This window comes from Scatophagus argus, chromosome 16 (assembly GCF_020382885.2).
Source record: "Scatophagus argus isolate fScaArg1 chromosome 16, fScaArg1.pri, whole genome shotgun sequence".
NCBI lineage: Eukaryota > Metazoa > Chordata > Actinopteri > Scatophagidae > Scatophagus > Scatophagus argus.
Window position 1 is genome coordinate 3,533,474 of NC_058508.1, and position 19,387 is coordinate 3,552,860.

Sequence of the window (19,387 nt, forward strand, 5' to 3'; positions counted from 1 at the left end):
CTATATATTGACAGCTTTTGAGACATTCCAGTGACTGATGTCCAGGGAGAACTGCCTTCTATATGGGAAACACCTGGATCATTGAAGGAAACTGTTTCCAAGTCGTCTGAAAGCGGGAATCTGAACCTTTCTTCATTTAGATGAGACTGTTAGTAATACTTTAAAAGAAATCCCATCTGTGCACAACTGAGGTAGCTTAAAAGCAGAAAATGTGTAAAATGCATGTGTGTTGCAGTGAAGAATGGATGATGTGAATGAGCTATTGCAGGGACGACTTTCTCATCTTAAGCTGCAGTTGGAAGGTCATGTAACAGCAGGATGAAGAAGAGTCGAGGCCAGGCAGAGCGATGAAGAGATAAGCGTCCCACAGAGGCACAGCCACTTGATAGAGACAAACCATTACAGTGACATACAGTCATTAGCCAGCTCAGCTCTTTGCTGCTAGCCCAATATGTGCTGCAGCAGTTAGCATTCAGCTCGTGCTAATGGGGTAATTCCCATTCAGCTGGGATAGCAGCTGTATGAGCGATGTGTCACATCAATAGTCAGCTAGGGTAGCAGCCATGCAATAATTTCTCCACTCACTCCCGCATTAAATGACACTCAGTCTTTGCCAAGAGTGCACCCCCACTCCTCTATTTTACTCTCAGCCCTAAATCACACCTTACTGTCTCTATTACACACCACAACTGATCTCTAAATCACTTTCTCCTCTACTTCTCTGGATCCCACTTTTCTCTTGTGTATCATAAACACTTTTCTAACTTTTCCTCTTCGTGGCAGGTTGAAACAGGCCTCCGTTTGATGACAATGGAACACTATGCAGGATGTATGTTTTACTTCATTGTCTCTTCCAAATACAATGCTGACTGAAGGACGTTTAAGAATGCTTGAATGAGTATGGATGGAAAACTATTTAAATGCCAGTGCCATCTCTGCAATAATATTCTGTGACTACTTCAGAGTCATTTGATGTGGCATTGAATGCCAATTGTATCCTTTCCCACTGGCAACAAAAGCCAGAAGTTAGTGGGTGTTAGTGGGGTTTTTTTGTCCAGTGTGAAAGGGGTCGGTAAATACTAATACCACACCGTGAAAACACTCCATTGCAAGTTCTGCATTCAAAATGTTACATCGTAGGTGGGTACTCAAGTACTCACTGTGCAGTACAATGTTACCTGTTGGTGTTTTGGCTGTTATATCTGATGTTTTTGCATTAATATTACTACTGCATGAATGTGTATGTGACATTTTACTGCTGTAGATGCTTATGGTTAAGCTCATTCCTACAACTTGAAATACTCTCGGCAAGTTTGATCTTCAGTAATGAATAATATTCTGTAAGATCATCATATGTTTGTGGTATTGCTGTCCTGTGAGGGTTACTGTTTCCATTCATTATCCATAACACCCTGGAGTAGGCATCAGTTGATCACAGGGCTGACGTACAGAGGCTGTTCATAAATAGTACCATCAGTAATCCTGAGAGATCTGACCACAGATAGACAGCCTTAGGTCCATCAGTTCACAACTGGTATTATGATGTGTCTGCAAACACATCACTGGGACAAACAGGAATATTGTGGTAGTTCAGTGGTGAAATCCCCTGAAACAGACAGCGTGTTCCCAAACATGTGCTGCTTACCTTGGCAGGTGAGAGAGTCTAAACACATACTTTCTATTACAGTGAACCAAACACAAATCGGACAGTGTGTAACTCATTTAGGTCTGTTGTCGTGGCTTCTTGTCGTTTCACAGGATGTCAGTTGAGCAGGCAGTCCTTCAGCGTGGCCCAGGACACACTGCCAAAAGAATGTGGTCATATGTGGCCCAGACCACCACCGAATGTGGCCGATCTCAAATGCGTCATCAGTGTGGGATGACGTGTGGGACATCAGTGTGGGATGCATTTGGGTGCAGAGAGTTGGGGCCAAATCAACTTGTTTTCAACTTCAGCGAACCTTCCAGCTAATCCAAGAGGCTTTTTAAATAGTTTTTTTTAGTTTAAGAAGTTGGTGAAATTTCTTAATACATAAAGGCCGTTTAATCTTTCATGAAATATTCTCATAATCTTATGAGAAATATCCAGATTCAGAAAAAACACATTTGACAAAAAAGGGACATACTCAAGTAAAGTGCCTTGAATTTTACTTAGTTATAATACTTGAGTAAATGTACTATTTTCATACTGCTAGCTAAATAGACACGTTTCTGTGTACTCTGAACAGCCTTGTAAACTGTGATTCAGCAGCAGCTTGATCAGATTACAGTCCTGACTCAGCTGTCATGAGTCTCACATGAAAATGGGAATGAAATACACCTTTGTTCAAAGTCCTAATCTTCCTGGGCAGGCTTAAGCTATTGTCCAAAAATCATGCTACTCTCAGCCAAACCGCATACCTGTCTGAAACTGCATTCTGATGCAGAACTTAATCCAGACAGCCTAACAGGTTTTCGTCCTATTAAAAGGCATAGTTAGAAAGATGAAGTGGATATCTGGGCGCTTTGAGTGCTCTGTATGGGTTTTCTTTATTTATTTCATTTTATAATATTTATTAAAAAGAAACAAAAACATGCTGAGTTCTCACCCCACACAAAGAGCAACATCCTACTTACCAACACAGATGTTAACGTTAATGAGCTGGTTAATGAATGACTTGTCTTGATTGTATCAGAAGGTGTTCAGCTTGTCTTTCTGTCAGAGAAGGACTTTAATTGAGTTCAGTGGTGATGTAATAACTTAAGTTAAAACTCATTTGTTTGATGTTTGACTGAAGTTCTTTGGCAATAAGCCCTTCCTGATTAGTCCATATGTGTAGTGCATTTGTGCCCATCTGTCAGTCTTCCTGTGTGTGTCTCTGCTCTCTGTCTGCTGGCCCAAAATCCTGATCATCCATCTTCCTAATATCCCCTCCTCCACTTTTCATCCCCACCTCCATCGCCTCCATTTAATGTTTTGGGTTTTTCAGCTGCTGTGAACAGAAAGCCCATTTAGACACTGTGTGTGTGTGTGCGTGTGTGTGTGTGTGTGTCTGTGTGTAAAACGGTCCTTCTGCGTCCATTTTGGGAGGCGAGGTGCGTCAGAGCGTGAAGGCTAGCTGTCGGTCCGAATTACATTCAGTTGTTGGGCACTCTATGTGTGTGTGTGTGTGTGTGTGTGTGTGTGTGTAGGAACACAGCCCAAGTGCTGTAAAACAAAATGAAGAAATCTCTTTCCTTAGTCTTTCCTTACTCTGCCATCGCTGACTTTTAATTACCTCCGAAACACATATGCATGCACGGATGCACACACACACATACACACACACAAACCTCCCATCTCTGTCTCATGGGTTCTCTGCATTGCACAAGATGCATATTTAACCTTTCTAGTCTCATGCTTCTAAACGCACATGAGCACACGACACACTTCGCTGCCATCCTTACACATCAAACTTCTTCCTGTTTTTCAGTTCTACTGCTCAGACATGACCTCTGGTAACCTTTATGGGCAGCCTTCTTCTGTGTGTGTGCTTGTGCCTGTGTGTGTGTGTGTGTGTGTGTGTGTGTGTACAGATTGAGAAAGAAACCTGTAAAGCATGAGGAGGTGGGACCCCAACTTTTCATATGTAGCATATGTAGCAAAACTTATCCTCAAATTCTCAAACATATGAGTGTGTGCTTGCGTGTCTGCGTGTTTTAGAGCAGCAGATGAAGATATCGGTCAGTGAGCATTACGCTCCCTCACACACCACTAGTACATTTACAGTTCAGGCATGATGCTATCCAGGATAAATTATAGTGAACCTCACAGTATAAAAAACAGACAACCACCATCAGTGGTGGAAGAACTCTTTTTACAGAACTAAAGCACAGTAACTGATACCCCAGAGTGTTTTCTCTGTAAAAGTCAGACATTTGAGTACAAAAGTACCAAAAGTTCTAATTATGCACGTCAGCCAATTTCACTATACGTACAGCTGGATCGCTATTGGATTTAACTCAGAGGATCAAAAAGGATCATTTGTTTGCTTAATTTGCAAAGTAACTAGTAACTGGAGTTACCACATAAATGTCATAGAGCAAATCGTACTTTGAAAGTACAAGTAAAGTACTCTGAATTCTAATGAAATAGAAATATAGTAGCTGAAAATGGATAAAGCGATGAAAGTCAAAAAGACAAGTACCTCATAGCAGTACTGGCATAACTCTGTTAAAGTTCACACTGCATAGGCAGCCTGAAATGTGTACTCTTCATCCACCAAGTGGACTCAGCCTGACCTGATCAACATGGGAAAAAGGCCAAAGAACCTGAATGAGCTTTACTTATTCTCATCATCACTTAAATTTCAAATTTTGTCATTTGTCAGAAAATAACAAAAATATTAACAAAAAATGTCAGGTGCATTTCTTGAAAAACCCCGTGAAACCCCGTGAAGAAACGTTCCTCTATAATCTGTGCCTGGTTTGCGTCATATCAGTAGAAACAGAGAAGTTAAAAGTTGTGTCAACGTCTTGGTGTGATGACAGTGAGCTGGAAGCTGAAAGCAGGTCGAAATGGGGTTCAGAGGGCGGGAGGGCAAATCGAGACAACCGCAACCTTCAGGCGGATTTGCCACAGGGCTGTGGTGGCAGTGTTCTCACACCAGTCACTTCCTCAGCCTTCTCACGCTATGAGGCTCACTGAGCTGTCAGTATCGCTCAGTGTGCACATACAGTACGAGTGCACTGTGCTCCATCTCACCAGAGCTTCAGTTACATTCATTTCAAAGAAGCTTTTACTTTTTTCCTGGACAGCTAGATTTTTTTTGTTTTGTTTTTTGCCTGTAAATAAAGCTTGACATTTCCAGTTTGTTGGGAAAAGGCAGAAAACAAACCAGATGAGAAGAAATACAATCAAAAATACATGACTTTATATAAATGTACTGGATGTAGTGTTTTACTTGAAAGTGATCTTCAGAAAGTGCCCTGTGAAACCACGAGCATTTGATGCAGCCACTGTAGCTACAGACATGCTGTCACCGGAGGACTGTCCGTGGACCTGCTTTCCTATTTAACAGCTTCACTGTGGGGGCCTCTAGTGGATAGTACGGGGCACTGCAACAGGTCTGCATTTTATAGTGCAGGGCTGAGCTGTGAGTTAGTTTGCTGATTATTTATGTACATTTTTCAAACCAAAGTTACATAGTGACTCACATGAGGCAACAAATTAAAGTGAGCAAATTAAAAAAAAAAGTTTATTATGCAATTGATTCCAGAAAGGTAAAAGAAAATTAAATGAAAATTAAAAAACAATGAAAAACATCCAAGTGAAAATAAAATTAAAAATTCATAAATCAGGCTAAATAAAAAGTTAAATTAAGTTTAAAGATGAGATTTAAAGGACAATTGACTTTGTTTTATCTCCATTAATACACAGGAATATCCCCTGGAGAAGGAATAGAGATGTGCTGGTGATGAATGGATGAAAAATAATGGCTGCAGATCTGGATGGATGTAATTTGAAGCAGGGCCACTGTGTGCTGGATGTGGTGGTTTTTTATGTTTTTAATTTGTATCTCTTCCAAATTAAGCAGATGTGATTTTTGTACATTGTGAGGTTAGTGGAAAAGACATTTTTTTTTAAACTTTTTTACAGTGTAACAACATACACATGCAGTACTCACACTGAATGACTCTTTTCAGTAAATCCTGCTGTCTTTTCCAAACCCTGAACAGTCACTGTTGTTCTGCCCATCCAGAATCACAGTCCCAAGTGCTCTCCACTGCACAGCAGCGAACCATCCAGAAGATGGAGTCATCCACTTAATTTGCGAAAATGTTCACTGTCAGCTTGAGACCAGCTGCTGAGACATTAACATTTCTGTGATTGACAGCCATCATTGATCTTGCACTCATTTCTACTGAAACAACATGAAACTCAGCACATTGAAAGTAACTTATCTTAAATTCTGGCATGTATTTTAATAGTCAGCATGTGGGTTTTTTTTCTTAATTTTTTTCTCTAATTTTGAAAAGGAGATGGCATGTCATGTCATCATGACATGTCGTTCTTCTATGTAGTGCTATTATAACTAACTTAAACAACATATCAGCTAAAAAACAAATACATACAATACATAGTCTTTCAGAATTCCATTTATAACAACCTGTCATGTTTGTACTTTGTAATTTATGATGTTTATTGCATGTATGTTTCTCTCTCTCTCTCTCTCTCTCTCTATTTCATCCCCTCTGTCCTGTCTACTTCTTCTTCCCCCCTTCACCTGGCCGACTATCAGCAACCTGCTCAAGGTTTCTTCCTGTTAAAAGAGAGTTTTTCCTTGCCACTGTCTGCTTGCTCGGGGGTTCAGGCTCTGGGCTTCTGTAAAGCACCTGGAGGCAATTTTGATTGTATAAGGTGCTATATAAATAAAGGTGAATTTAATATATATATACATATATATATATATATATATATATATACTACTGTTCAAAAGTTTGGGGTCACTTAGAAATTTCCTTATTTTTTAAAGAAAATCACTAATGGTACAGTGTGTTTGCTCATTGCATCAGAAGGCTAATGGATGATTAGAAAACCCTTGTGCAATCAGGTGTGCAAAATGTTAGCACACCTGAAAACAGTTTAGCTAATTAGATAGAACTTTCATATGAAACTCGACAGTCTATTCTGGTTCTTAGAAATGAAGGCTATTTCATGCGAGAAATTGCCTTGAAACTGAAGATTTCTTACAACTGGGTGTACTACTCTCTTCAGAGAAGAGCACAAACAGGCTCTAACCAGAGTAGAAAGAGAAGTGGGAGGCCCCTCTGCACAACTGAGCAAGAAGATAAGTGCATTAGAATCTCTAGTTTGAGAAATAGACGCCTCACAGGTCCTCAACTGGCAGCTTCATTACTAGTACCTGCAAAACGCCAGTGTCTACATATATAGTGAAGAGGCGACTCTGGGATGCTGGTCTTCAGGGCAGCGTGACAAAGAAAAAGCTATATCTGAAACTGGCCAATAAAAGAAAAAGATTAATATGGGCAAAAAAAAAACACAGGTATTGGACAGAGGAAGATTGGATAAAAGTGTTATGGACGGACGAATCGAAGTTTGAGGTGTTTGGATCACACGGAAGACATTTGTGAGATGCAGAAAAACTGAAAGGATGCTGGAAGAGTGCCTGACGCCATCTGTCAAGCATGGTGGGGGTAATGTGATGGTCTGAGGTTGCTGGAGCCAATTTTATCCTACAGCAGGACAATGACCCAAAGCATACTTCAACATTGTGCAAGAACTATTTAGAGAAGAAGCAAGCAGCTGGTATTCTATCTGTAATGGAGTGGCCAGCGCAGTCACCAGATCTAAACCCCATTGAGCTATTGTGGGAGCAGCTTGACCGTATGGTACCAGCCAATCCAACTTGTGGGAGGGGCTTCTAGAAGCGTGGGGTGAAATTTCTCCAGATTACCTCAACAAATGAGGTTGCGATTGACTGGCGATCAGTCCAGGGTGTACCCCGCCTCTCGCCCGTAGTCAGCTGGGATAGGCTCCAGCTCTCCCGCGAACCTGATGGATAAACGGTATAGAAAATAGATGGATGGATGGATCTTTATTGGGCTCATTCTGTCTTCTTCTATCCCTATCTCTTTCCCTCGTACTTTTTACCCAGGCATTGAGGCCAAGGCCCAAGCACGCGATCACGAACCTCCTCAAGGAACATGTGATGCTAAAAGGTCTTTGTCACAATTGTTGGCGTCGCTGATGCAGAAAAAGGCTGAACCCCGATGCAGAGTCAAAAGGCAGGCGAGGTGAAGGTCCAAAAACAATAAGTCTTTATTAAACAAAGCAAAAACTCAAAAAAAGCACACTTGCTGTGGCATCAAAACTAAACGCAAACTGTGGCAAAACTCCTGGCAAAAACAAGGCAAGGCATGGCAAGGCAAAACAAAACAAAAGTTCCTGGCATGACATGGAATAAACGCAATGCTCAGAAGAAGGTGGCTGAGAAGACAAGGACTAAATAGACAAGACAATGAAACATAGGTGACACACATTGGGAGGGAGAAAGCAATCAGGAAAACCAAAAGCAAAGTTACAAGAAAACAGGGCACACAGGGGAAGAGACACTTTCAAAATAAAACAGGACATGACATAACCCTTGAACATAAAACATGGAAACACAAGACACACATGGAACATGACACATGGACTCAAAAATCAAAAACAAAGTATAACCAAAAACCAGGCATGACAGTCTTTGCCCATTGTCCTCCTTTGTTTGCCATGTAAGCCACATCACATTCACCATCTTGGCTCTGAGCAGCACGTCCTGTGTGCCACTCTGCTGCCACCTCGGTTCTTGCTGACTCACCACTCACAAGGCCACCCACGATCTTGCTTCCTGCTGACTCACCACTCACGTGATCACCCGTCATCTTGGTTTCAGAGGGCATGCCCAGGTGCCGCTCCACCGGTATCTTGGCTCTCTCTGACGTGTCACTCACGTGACTCCGTCGCCATTTTCCCTCTTTTCTTCACACACACACACACACACACTCTCTCTCTCTCTCTCTCTCTCTCTCTTTCTCTCACATACACACTCCCTCTCTGAATAATACCTCTACATATACATATACACACACGCACACACATATGTACATACATTTATAAGTATATCCTCGCTGCTGTACCCATGTTATCCACTGTAGTTAGTAGTGAATGTGTGTAGATAAACTTGATTATGATAGTCTTTATTACGAAGTGATACCCACAACAAGGAAGAGACCTACAGGAAGGAGGTCACCCACCTGGAGAGCTGGTGCCAAGAGAATAACCTCCTGCTGAACGTCAGCAAAACTAAGGAGCTGATTGTGGACTACAGGAAGAAGCAGCAGAAGGACATCTGTCCACTCTGCATCGGCGGGTCTGAGGTTGAGAGGGTGAACAGTTTTAAATACCTCGGTGTGACCATCACACGGGACCTGTCCTGGTCACTGCACATTAACAGGACTGTTAAGAAGGCCAGCCAGCGTCTGTTCCACCTCAGACGCCTCAGACACTTCAGGCTCCCCATCAAGGTGCTCAGGAACTTCTACACCTGCACCACTGAGAGCATCTTGAGTGGGAGCATCACCACATGGATGGGCAGCTGCACAAAGCAGGACCTCTCGGCCCTTAGGAGGGTAGTCTGCTCATCTGAACGGACGATCAGAACAACTTTACCCGACCTGCAGGACATTTACATCAAACAATGCAGGTCAAAAGCTGAGAAAATCCTCAGGCAGCCCCATCGCCCCGGACACTCACTCTTCTCCCTGTTGCCATCAGGCCGTCGGTTCCGCTGCCTGAGAAACAACATTGAGAGGATGAGGAAAAGCTTCTTCCCCCAGGCCATCCCAGTGAGCATTAACCTGGACAATCCTACTCCCACCTACACTAGATGTAAATACTGTACATGTAAATACGGCACATTTTCACATTTTTAATTTTATTGTTTTTATAAGCTTTCTATTTTACATTACTTAATTTTTACTTACCTATTTTTTGGTAGCAGGGACATAAAGAATTTCACTGCACATTGTACCGTGTATGATTGTGTGTGTGACAAATAAACCTATCTTGTATCTTGTACTTATCCCTGGTTGGTTGATGCTAGTTAATAAACCCTGTTATAATTTAACTTGTCGTTGTGAACATACCTGTGATAACAACTGGTTTCAGTGCATGGATTTACCCTTCATTATTCCTTAAGAGACTGTTATTTACCTCTTGTTAATTTGGCTATCGGTCCCTGGTGACAGGGTGGTGCCCTAATTTTACGTGTATAAAGAATACACTTAATTTGTTTCAGTGATTATTCCCCATAATCATTGACCTTCTTGAAATTAACCAAATTGCCCCTAGTAGTGCACAACATCTGTCTTTCTCAGATTGCTTATTTAGTTTGCATATGTTGATGTAAGAATCAGGTTTTGACACTGTCTGTTGCAATAAAGTTTGGATTGGTCCTGGCCACATGGTCACTTAACCCCCACAGCTGGTCCTGGAAACATGGTCATTTGTCACCCTGTGAGGGACCTTTAACACCTCCTGCTGGGCCAGGCCCACTGAAGTGAAAGGACTTCATTACATGTTGGATTTGAAATGTATCTTGTATATTATGAGATGACAATGTGTTCATGTTTGGTATCATTTTAATGTTGTGGTTTGATATTTAAGATAAGCACAAAGACATGGCCTTTGTGTTGTTCTGCTATCTTCAGATCTCCCATGCTCTGCATGTAGCCATATCTATTTCGGGTATGCTATGTGGTATTCCTGACTATTATCTATCTGTAGACTGTTTGATTATTTTTAGGATTACCTTAGGAATATAGTTTTATTGATTGTATGTCTATTTTGGTTACTATAACTGTTAACTGTTAACCTGTAGTATTGCCTTGCTGAGACTCCTTATCTAGCAGGCCTAAGTGCCTGTAGAGGTCTGGAGTCTGAGATTCTTTGAGTTTCTAGACTTTATAGTTACATAGTGAGTATCAATGGGTGCTATACCATGCTCTTAACCGCTGAGGAAAATAGAAAAGATTGAGTGTTATGTTCTGTAACCGCTGGCGTAGGTTAAGTTCTGGACCACTGAACATCTCAACCCAGGTCCCAGGCTATTTAATCAAAGTAAAGTCAAAATAATCTCACACCTTAAGTTCAGCTTTTATTAAATTCAAAAAGTTCTGGCATCTCTTCACTGGTAACCAGTTTTAGAATTAATTTTATGATTTTACTCACATTTCACATTTGAAGCACTGAGCTGGCTCCTACTTATATTTATTTGCTGCTCCTCTACCAGCCAGAGTGCAGCCTCAGATCCTCAGGCAGGCTCTTCTCTGTTCATTAGTCCCAGCTAGCAAGTCAAGTCAAGTCAAGTCAACTTTATTTGTATAGCCCATTTTTACAAGCAGTTTGTCTCAAAGGGCTTAACATCACATCAGCAACATCCTCTGCCCTTCGACTCTCACATCGACTAAGGAAAAACTCCCAGAAAAACCTTTAACAGGAAAAAATGGAAGAAACCTCAGGGGGAGCAACAGAGGAGGGATCCCTCACCCAGGACGGGCAGACGTGCAATGGATGTTGTACAGGCAGGAAAGCAATTTGCAACATGAGAAATGACATTACTAAAAAGATAAGTAAAACAAAATCTCAACTGTTTAGTTTCACTTTTTGCTACCACCTCAATATGATTTTAACATTTCACAAGTTATAAGAAAATTATAGTAATGAAAATTATAATGAACTGCTGTAACATTCATGTATTCTTTTTTATGTGATGTTGAGAATCACTATCCTATCAGTTTGATTTCGGCCCGTAGGGAGAACCACCCTGCCCATAGTCGGTACACAGAAGAATGACAGGCAGATGTCAACAATACACATTGGGTTGGTCATAGAGCCGGCTACAGTTCAACTTGAAGATCTGGATGGAGAGATACCTGCAGAAAGATACAGAGAGAGAGAGAGAGAAAGGGAGGGAGAGACACAAGACGAGGAGCACTGGACACACAGTTAGTGACATAAAATAATGAACTGCATGTTAATCTGACGAGGGGAGAGGATAGAAGAGGAGAAGGAGGAGGGGAAACTGCATGGTGGATCATGTTTGTGTCCCCCGGCAGCATAGGCCTATAGCAGCTTAGCTATGATAGAGATTTAAAGATTAACAGTTAGTCAGACCTATTCTACCTGTGGCTATATAGCATGAGGTGAGTGAAACTATGCCTACCAGCCCTACACACTTTATTTGGTGCTAACTATATGCTTTACTAAACAGAAAGGTTTTAAGTTTAGTCTTAAAAGTGGAGGTGGTGTCTTCCTGTCGAACCCAGATTGGCAACTGGTTCCACAGCAGGGGTGCCTGATAGCTAAAGGCTCGTCCTCCCGTTCTACTTTTATGAATTCTGGGAACTGTAAGTAAACCTGCACTCTGTGATCTCAGTGATCTATTGGGAATATATGGGACTATTAGATCCTGCAGGTATGATGGGGCTAGTCCATTTAGGGCCTTATATGTAAGTAGGAGAATTTTAAAGTCTATTCTAAATTTTACCGGAAGCCAGTGAAGAGAAGCTAAGATGGGGGAGATATGATCCCTTTTACTGATTCCTGTTAAAACTCTAGCTGCTGCATTCTGGATCAGCTGCAGGTTATTAATAGAGTAATTTGGACATCCTGACAATAGTGAGTTGCAGTAGTCCAGCCTAGAAGTAACGAAAGCATGGACAAGTTTTTCAGCATCACTCTGAGAGAGGACACTCCTAATCTTAGCAATATTATGGAGGTGAAAGAAGGCGGTCTTAGAGGTCTGTTTAATGTGATGAATAAATGACACGTCCTGATCGAAGATAACGCCGAGGTTCCTCGCAGTCGTACAGGAGGCCAAAGTAATGCCGTCCAGAGAGAGAATATTATCAGCTATTCTATTTCTAAGGTGTTTGGGGCCTAGAACAATGATCTCAGTTTTGTCTGAGTTTAATAATAAAAAATTGGAGGTCATCCAGTCCTTTATGTCCTTAAGACATGCCTGGAGTCTGGCTAACGGCTCTGTTTCTTCAGGTTTTAAGGATAAGTACAGCTGAGTGTCATCAGCATAACAATGAAAGTTTATGCCATGTTTCTGAATAATATTTCCTAGAGGGAGCATGTATAAGGTGAACAGGATCGGCCCAAGCAAGAGGAAACATTATTAACTTGAGCAAAGTGAAATCTATCTGTTAAATATGATTTGAACCAGCGTAGCGCAGTCCCTGTGATCCTAGTCTCATGTTCTAATCTGTGTAATAAAATGCTGTGATCTACAGTGTCGAAAGCAGCACTGAGATCTAGAAAAACAAGTATGGAGACAAGCCCGCGGTCTGATGCCATGAGGAGGTCATTTGTGACTTTAACCAGTGCTGTTTCTGTGCTGTGATGGGCTCTGAAACCAGACTGAAACATCTCAAAGAGACTGTTCCTGTGTAGATGATCAATCAACTGATTTGCAACCACTCTTTCGAGTATTTTAGATAAGAACGGGAGGTTGGATATCGGCCTATAGTTTGCTAAGATGTCTGGGTCAAGTGAAGGTTTTTTAAGTAAAGGTCTAATAACAGCGGTTTTAAACGCCTGTGGTACATAACCTGTTGTTAAGGATAAGTTTATCTGATCTAAGAGGGAAACGCCAATCAAGGGAAAGACGTCCTTGAGGAGCTTAGTTGGGATGGGGTCTAAGAGACATGTAGTTGGGTTAGATTTGTTAATGCTGGAGGTCAGCTCGGGGAGGTCTATGGGCAGGAACCTGTCCAGAGATGGAGTAGGATTAAAAGAGATTACTAGAGATGGCACTATATTGGCTATTCTGGGGGGATCTTTATTGATTTTTTCTCTAATGATATTGATTTTATTGGTGAAGAAACTCATGAAGTCTTCACTGCTAAGAGCTGCAGGAATACAAGGTTCAACAGAGCTGTGACTCTTGGTCAGCCTGGCTACAGTGTTAAAGAGAAAACGTGGGTTGTTCTTGTTTTTCTCTATTAATGTTGAATAATAGGCAGTTCTGGCTTCACAAAGGGCCTTTTTGTATGCCAATAGACTGTCTTTCCAGGCTCTCTGGGATTCAGCTGATTTGGAGGAGTACCACTTCCTCTCCATCCGTCTTGATGTTTGTTTAAGTGTTCATATATTTGAATTATACCAAGGAGCTAGCCTCCTATGATTTCTAACCTTCTTTCTCAGTGGTGCAACCATATCTAAAACTGTGTGCAACATGGCTGCAGTGTTATTAACAAAAGAATCAATTGCTGCAGGAGTAACATTTAAATCAGTACGGTCTGTTGTACTGGTACATGGTGCTGAGGGGAGCTGTGATGGGATTGCATCCCTAAATCTGTCTACACTATCTTCAGAGAGGCATCTGGTGTAATAGACCTTTTTGTTGTGTGCTGTAAAGTCTTCTAGAGTTAGTTCAAAAACTACAAGCGAATGGTCTGAAAGTGTGTTGTTTCATTCACTATCTGAAGGAAACCTATTGAATCTAAGAGTGAACTAAAGGCTGTCTTAAGACTGTCAGAGTCAACATCCATATGAATGTTGAAGTCACCTACTATAATGACTTTATCTGTACTGAGCACTAAACTAGATAAGAAGTCAGAAAACTCAGACAGGAACTCTGAGTAAGCAGCAGCAGGTGGGCGATACACAACAACTAATAAAACTGGCTTTTCTGACTTCCAGTTTTGGTGAGACAGGCTGAGAGTGAGACTCTCAAATGAGCTATAGATAGATTTAGGTTTGGGATTAATCTGAAGACTGGAGTGGTAGATTGCTGCCACTCCTCCTTCTCGGCCTGTGCCTCGAGGAACATGATAGTTAATATAACCAGATGGAGTTGATTCATTTAAACTAACATATTCTTAATCCCATAACCAAGTCTCAGTGAGGCAGAATATATCAGACTGATGATCAATAATTAGATCACTGACTAGGAGGGATTTAGAGTGGAGGGATCGTATATTTAATAATCCACATCTGACTGTCCTATTTTTTGGCTCTAAATATTTGCTAGTTTGTATTTTTATGAGGTTATTATGATTAACACTTCTTAAATTTTGTGCTGGTTGGACTGTGGGAGGACGAGGCACTGACACTATTTCTATGGGATTGTTAAACTTAGTATCACTGTGTGCATTTATATTTTTATTTATTCTAATTTTAACGGAGGGCGGCAGTCCTACAGAAGCAGCAGAGAAGTGTGTAAGACAGCGACTCTGCTTCCTGGCCTCGACCCTGGGTTGTCAGGGTGTTGGTTGTCTAATAAACTTGGCCATATTGGTAGAAATAAGAGCCGCACCACCCCAAGTGGGATGAATGCCGTCTCTGCTAATGAGGCCAGGTTTTCCCCAGAAAGTCTCCCAGTTATCTATAAAGGCCACGTTGTTTTCTGGACACCACCGTGACAGCCAGCGACGGAGCGATGACATGCGGCTAAACATATCATCACTGGTCAGATTCGGGAGGGGACCAGAGAATACTACGGAGTCCGACATGGTTTTTGCCAAATTACACACCGACTCAATATTGACTTTGGTGACCTCCAACTGGCGTAGCCGAGTGTCATTAGCGCCGACGTGAATTATAATCTTACCATATTTACTCTTATCTCTCGCCAGCAGCTTTAAATTGCCCTCTATGTCGCCCGCTCTGGCCCCCGGGATGCATTTGACTATGGTCGCTGGTGTCGGCTTCACATATCGCAAAACAGAATCGCCAATAACCAGGGTCGGTGACCAGGCTCTTTGCAGTCCTGGCTCCTCAGCTCTGAGGATGTCTGAGGATTTGAGAAATACAATCTTTAAAATCACTTTTTAAAGTTAAAATGTTAGTTAAAAATAGGTTTTTAAAACAATGTGTTAAAAAACTTGTTTATTTAATCATCGATTTGTTTTATTCTTTCTGTCTAATGTACAGTGCACCTGGAATGTATTCACACCGCTTTGCTTTTTCCACATTTTATTATGTTCCAGTCTCATTCCAAAATGGATTAAATTAAATTTCTCCCTCAATATCTCCCCAATAATACATAATAATGACAAAGTGAAGTAAGTTTGCTTGAATCTTTTGCAGATTCATTAAAAATGAAAAATGTAACATGTACACAAATATTCACACCCTTTGCCATGATACTCAGAATTGAGCTCAGGTGCATCCTGCTTCCATTGATCATCCTTCAGAGGTTTCTACAACCTGAGTCCAACTGTGTTAATTCACTTGATTGGGCATGATTTGGAAAGGCACACACCTGTCTATATAAGCCCTCACAGCGAACAGTGCATGTCAGAGCACAAACCAAGTCATGGGCTGTTTTGTGTAGAATTTTGAGGGAGAAAATTAATTTAATTCATTTTGGAATGAGACTGTAACATAACAAAATGTGCAAGAAGCGAAGAGGTGTGAATACTTTCTGGATGCACTGTGTTTTCTTGTTATGGTTGGACAATCATTGTCTCAGAGGAGAAGTTTAGATTTAAAGAAAAAATTTAATTCTGTAAATAATTGAACAGATCAATAGACAGTGAACACATTTGTGGAGGCAATAAGTCAAAAGTGCAGTGCGTACATTTACAGTTTTGTTCCACCTGTATGCACAAAAATGGAAACATCTGCAAGAGATAAAGCTGTCACAGCCGTAAAAATTGCTGTTGATCAACGAAGTATTTTAAAGGCCTACGTCTTCTTCCACATGATACTGAATTTTAATGCTCTGTGGTTGCAGCTAAAAAAAAAACCACGGCCGAAATCAAAGAGGAAGTACTCTAGGAGGGACAAGCATGATGTTGCATGTTGAGGGGTGAAAAGTTTTGTTGAGGTGTGAAAAGCACCACAGTTTTTAGTTGAGTTTTCTGTCGTCTGTGCTGTCACTGATAAATGACAGAGAACAGCGTATGTCAGCCATGGGGGCTTCACAACAGGCAAGCCTTCGCTATTTGGTCATGGGTAAGATAAACATTTCAAAATTGACACTTTCATTTTTTTGTCTGGTATAGCAGTTTGATTGTATAGGACAGACAAAAAGTCTCTAAGACTCTTTTCTGAGCTGATTCATCTTACTTTCTATTTAAATAATCAGGACAAACTCATACGGAAACAAGACAAACTTTTGTTTTTGCACTTACATAATGAGCACGATATAATGAGCAATATCATTTTTATTTCTTCTACAGTCTCTTTCCTCTGGACCTCAGCACCACCCACAGTGGGTCAGTCTGTTCTCCTGCATGATGTGTCAAATCCTTTCAGTTTTCAGTGTACGTTCTGTGAAAAATATTGAAATATTGTATGTTATGTCTTACATCCCTGATAGGTGTGCAGATCAGATTAGTTGGCTCTGGGTCTGCTCGGTGCTCTGGAAGGGTTGAAATCTATTACAGCGGTGCCTGGGGAACAGTCTGTGATGATAACTGGGACTTAAATGATGCTATGGTGGTGTGCAGACAGTTGAACTGTGGGTCAGCACTGAGAGCCCTTCAGTCTGCCCACTTTGGTGAAGGAAGTGGAGAAATCTGGCTTGATGATGTGGGCTGTTCAGGCAGTGAAACATCTCTAAGTGCGTGTAACCACAGAGAATTTGGGAAACACGACTGTGGACACGGTGAGGATGCTGGTGTGGTCTGTTCAGGTGAGAAAACTTTTGAATCCCTTATATGATACACAGCATGTTGTAATCATAAAACAATAATCACAATAACAGCCTGACTAATGGGCCAAAGGACAAAATGTTGAATTTTATATGCTGGGAAGAAGCACAATTTACAGACATTATCTGTACACTGACACAATTTACATGGATTCTACTGTAGTAACTGTTTCTTTATATTCTCACAAACATTTATATTCTTACACACTTTCAGTGAGCCTCCCAAAGCCCAGGATCTCCATGAATCCTGTTGGTGAGGTCACTTGGGGTCAGGATCTCAGCATCACTTGTTCAATCTCAACTGAGCTCTTAGGTGGAACTTTCATTCTGACCTCAGGCTCATTCAGAAAGACCCAAACATCAAGTAGCAACTCTGTTACCTTCCGCATCCTCAAAGTGAACTTTGACAATGAAGGATTGTACCAGTGTCAGTATGAGAAAAGCATTTCAAGTCAATCTTTCAGTTCCCCCCAAAGTGACTCCGTCAGACTTTCAGTTACTGGTAAGGAAAAAAAATCTTTCCCAAATGTTTTAATGTCTTTTCAGTGAACATGTAACCATATGTAACCAAAATGCTGAATTTTATATGCTGGGAAGCAGCACAATTTACAGACATTACTGAAATGATATACACGAATTCTGCTGTAGTAACTGTTTCTTTATATTCTTACAAACATTTGTTTTATTTTCAATCTTGTTCAATGAGAAGTATTATGAAAATAATACTTCACTAAATGCCTACAGTGTATAAAAAACACTGAATGCCTCTTGTAGAGTTGACTTTTGACTCCGTAACATTAACTAAAAGTTAGTGGGCAGACATGTTTTCATCAATATAAAACATAAATGAGCAGAACAACTAGGAAACCTGAAATCATTGAAAAGTCAACGATGCAACACTGAATGCTGTGCCTCAATCTGTTTATTGTTTTATTCTTTCAGTGAGCCTCCCAAAGCCCAGGATCTCCATGAATCCTGTTGGTGAGGTCACTTGGGGTCAGGATCTCAGCATCACTTGTTCAATCTCAACTGAGCTCTTGGGTGGAACTTTCATTCTGACCTCAGGCTCATTCAGAAAGACCCAAACATCAAGTAGCAACTCTGTTACCTTCCGCATCCTCAAAGTGAACTTTGACAATGAAGGATTGTACCAGTGTCAGTATGAGAAAAGCATTTCAAGTCAATCTTTCAGTTCCCCCCAGAGTGACTCCATCAGACTTTCAGTTACCGGTAAGGAAAAAAAATCCTTCCCAAATGTTTTAATGTCTTTTCAGTGAACATGTAACCATATGGGGTGGCACGATGGTGCAGTGGTTAGCACTGTCGCCTCATAGCAAGAGGGTTCCAGGTTCGAATCCCGGTCTGGGCCCTTCTATGTGGAGTTTGCATGTTCTCCCTGTGCCTGCGTGGGTTTTCTCCGAGTACTCCGGCTTCCGACTCCGGCCTCCGACTCCTGGCTACTCTACATTGCCCCTAGGTGTGAATGTGAGAGTGTGTGGTTATCTGTCTTTGTGTGTCAGCCCTGCGATTGACTGGCAACCAGTCCAGGGTGTATCCGGACTCTCGCCCGTTGGGATAGGCTCCTGCTCCCCCGCGACCCTGATGGATAAGCTGTATAGAAAATGGAAGTCACATATGAAAGCAGGGTGCTGTTGTACAGGAGCACATTAGCTTTGAATCTGGTTTTGGACTGAGGTATCTTCTTTGGTGGTAGGCGCATTACCTCTTGGTGCCACCCCTTGTGCTTCTGTGGTGTTACTACATTTGGATTGGAGATTAACTTATCTGAGGTTTGTGTCTTTATTCCTTGTTGTTTGTTCGTGGTTATGCCTAGCCCCCCAGTGCCCCTAATGGTGCACCAGATGATGCCAGTGTTCTCCGTTGTTCTCCATGATTAACTCTGAAGTTTGAGTGCCACCTGCATTACAAGCACTGCCTACCCCTGCTTTAGAGGCACTTTGGAGACAAAAGTAACAGACACATCTTGTTCTGTCTTTCTGGCAAAGGAGATTTCTACCTCGCTTGGGGAGGGTGCAATGAAGCCTCTATTTCCAGAGGAAGTAAGACAAAGGTTTTACTCCACCTATTTCCTTGCCCTCAAACAGACTAGAGGATTTCTGCCCAGTTCTAAATTTGAGGCAGCTGAACAATCATCTCAAGGTACTTCTTTTCTGGATGCTCAAGTTCAGGGCTTGGTT

The 19,387-nt window shown here is 41.5% G+C and overlaps 1 protein-coding gene across 7 annotated transcripts in view; it reads left to right on the forward strand.

Annotated features, from left to right (window-relative positions):
• The first annotated feature begins 16,262 nt into the window (after positions 1-16,262).
• Positions 16,263-19,387, forward strand: part of LOC124073462 — a 102,043-nt gene continuing 98,918 nt past the window's right edge. For 2 of the 7 annotated variants that reach the window (XM_046415709.1, XM_046415710.1), the window contains exons 1-3: positions 16,265-16,489; positions 16,717-16,752; positions 16,857-17,171. In XM_046415709.1, coding sequence (XP_046271665.1) covers positions 16,438-16,489; positions 16,717-16,752; positions 16,857-17,171 — 403 coding nt within the window. In that variant the 5' untranslated portion in view covers positions 16,265-16,437. Of the gene's footprint in view, positions 16,490-16,716; positions 16,753-16,856; positions 17,172-19,387 lie in introns of all 7 variants that reach the window. The other 5 variants (XM_046415706.1, XM_046415708.1, XM_046415711.1 and 2 more) reach the window with 4 other exon arrangements.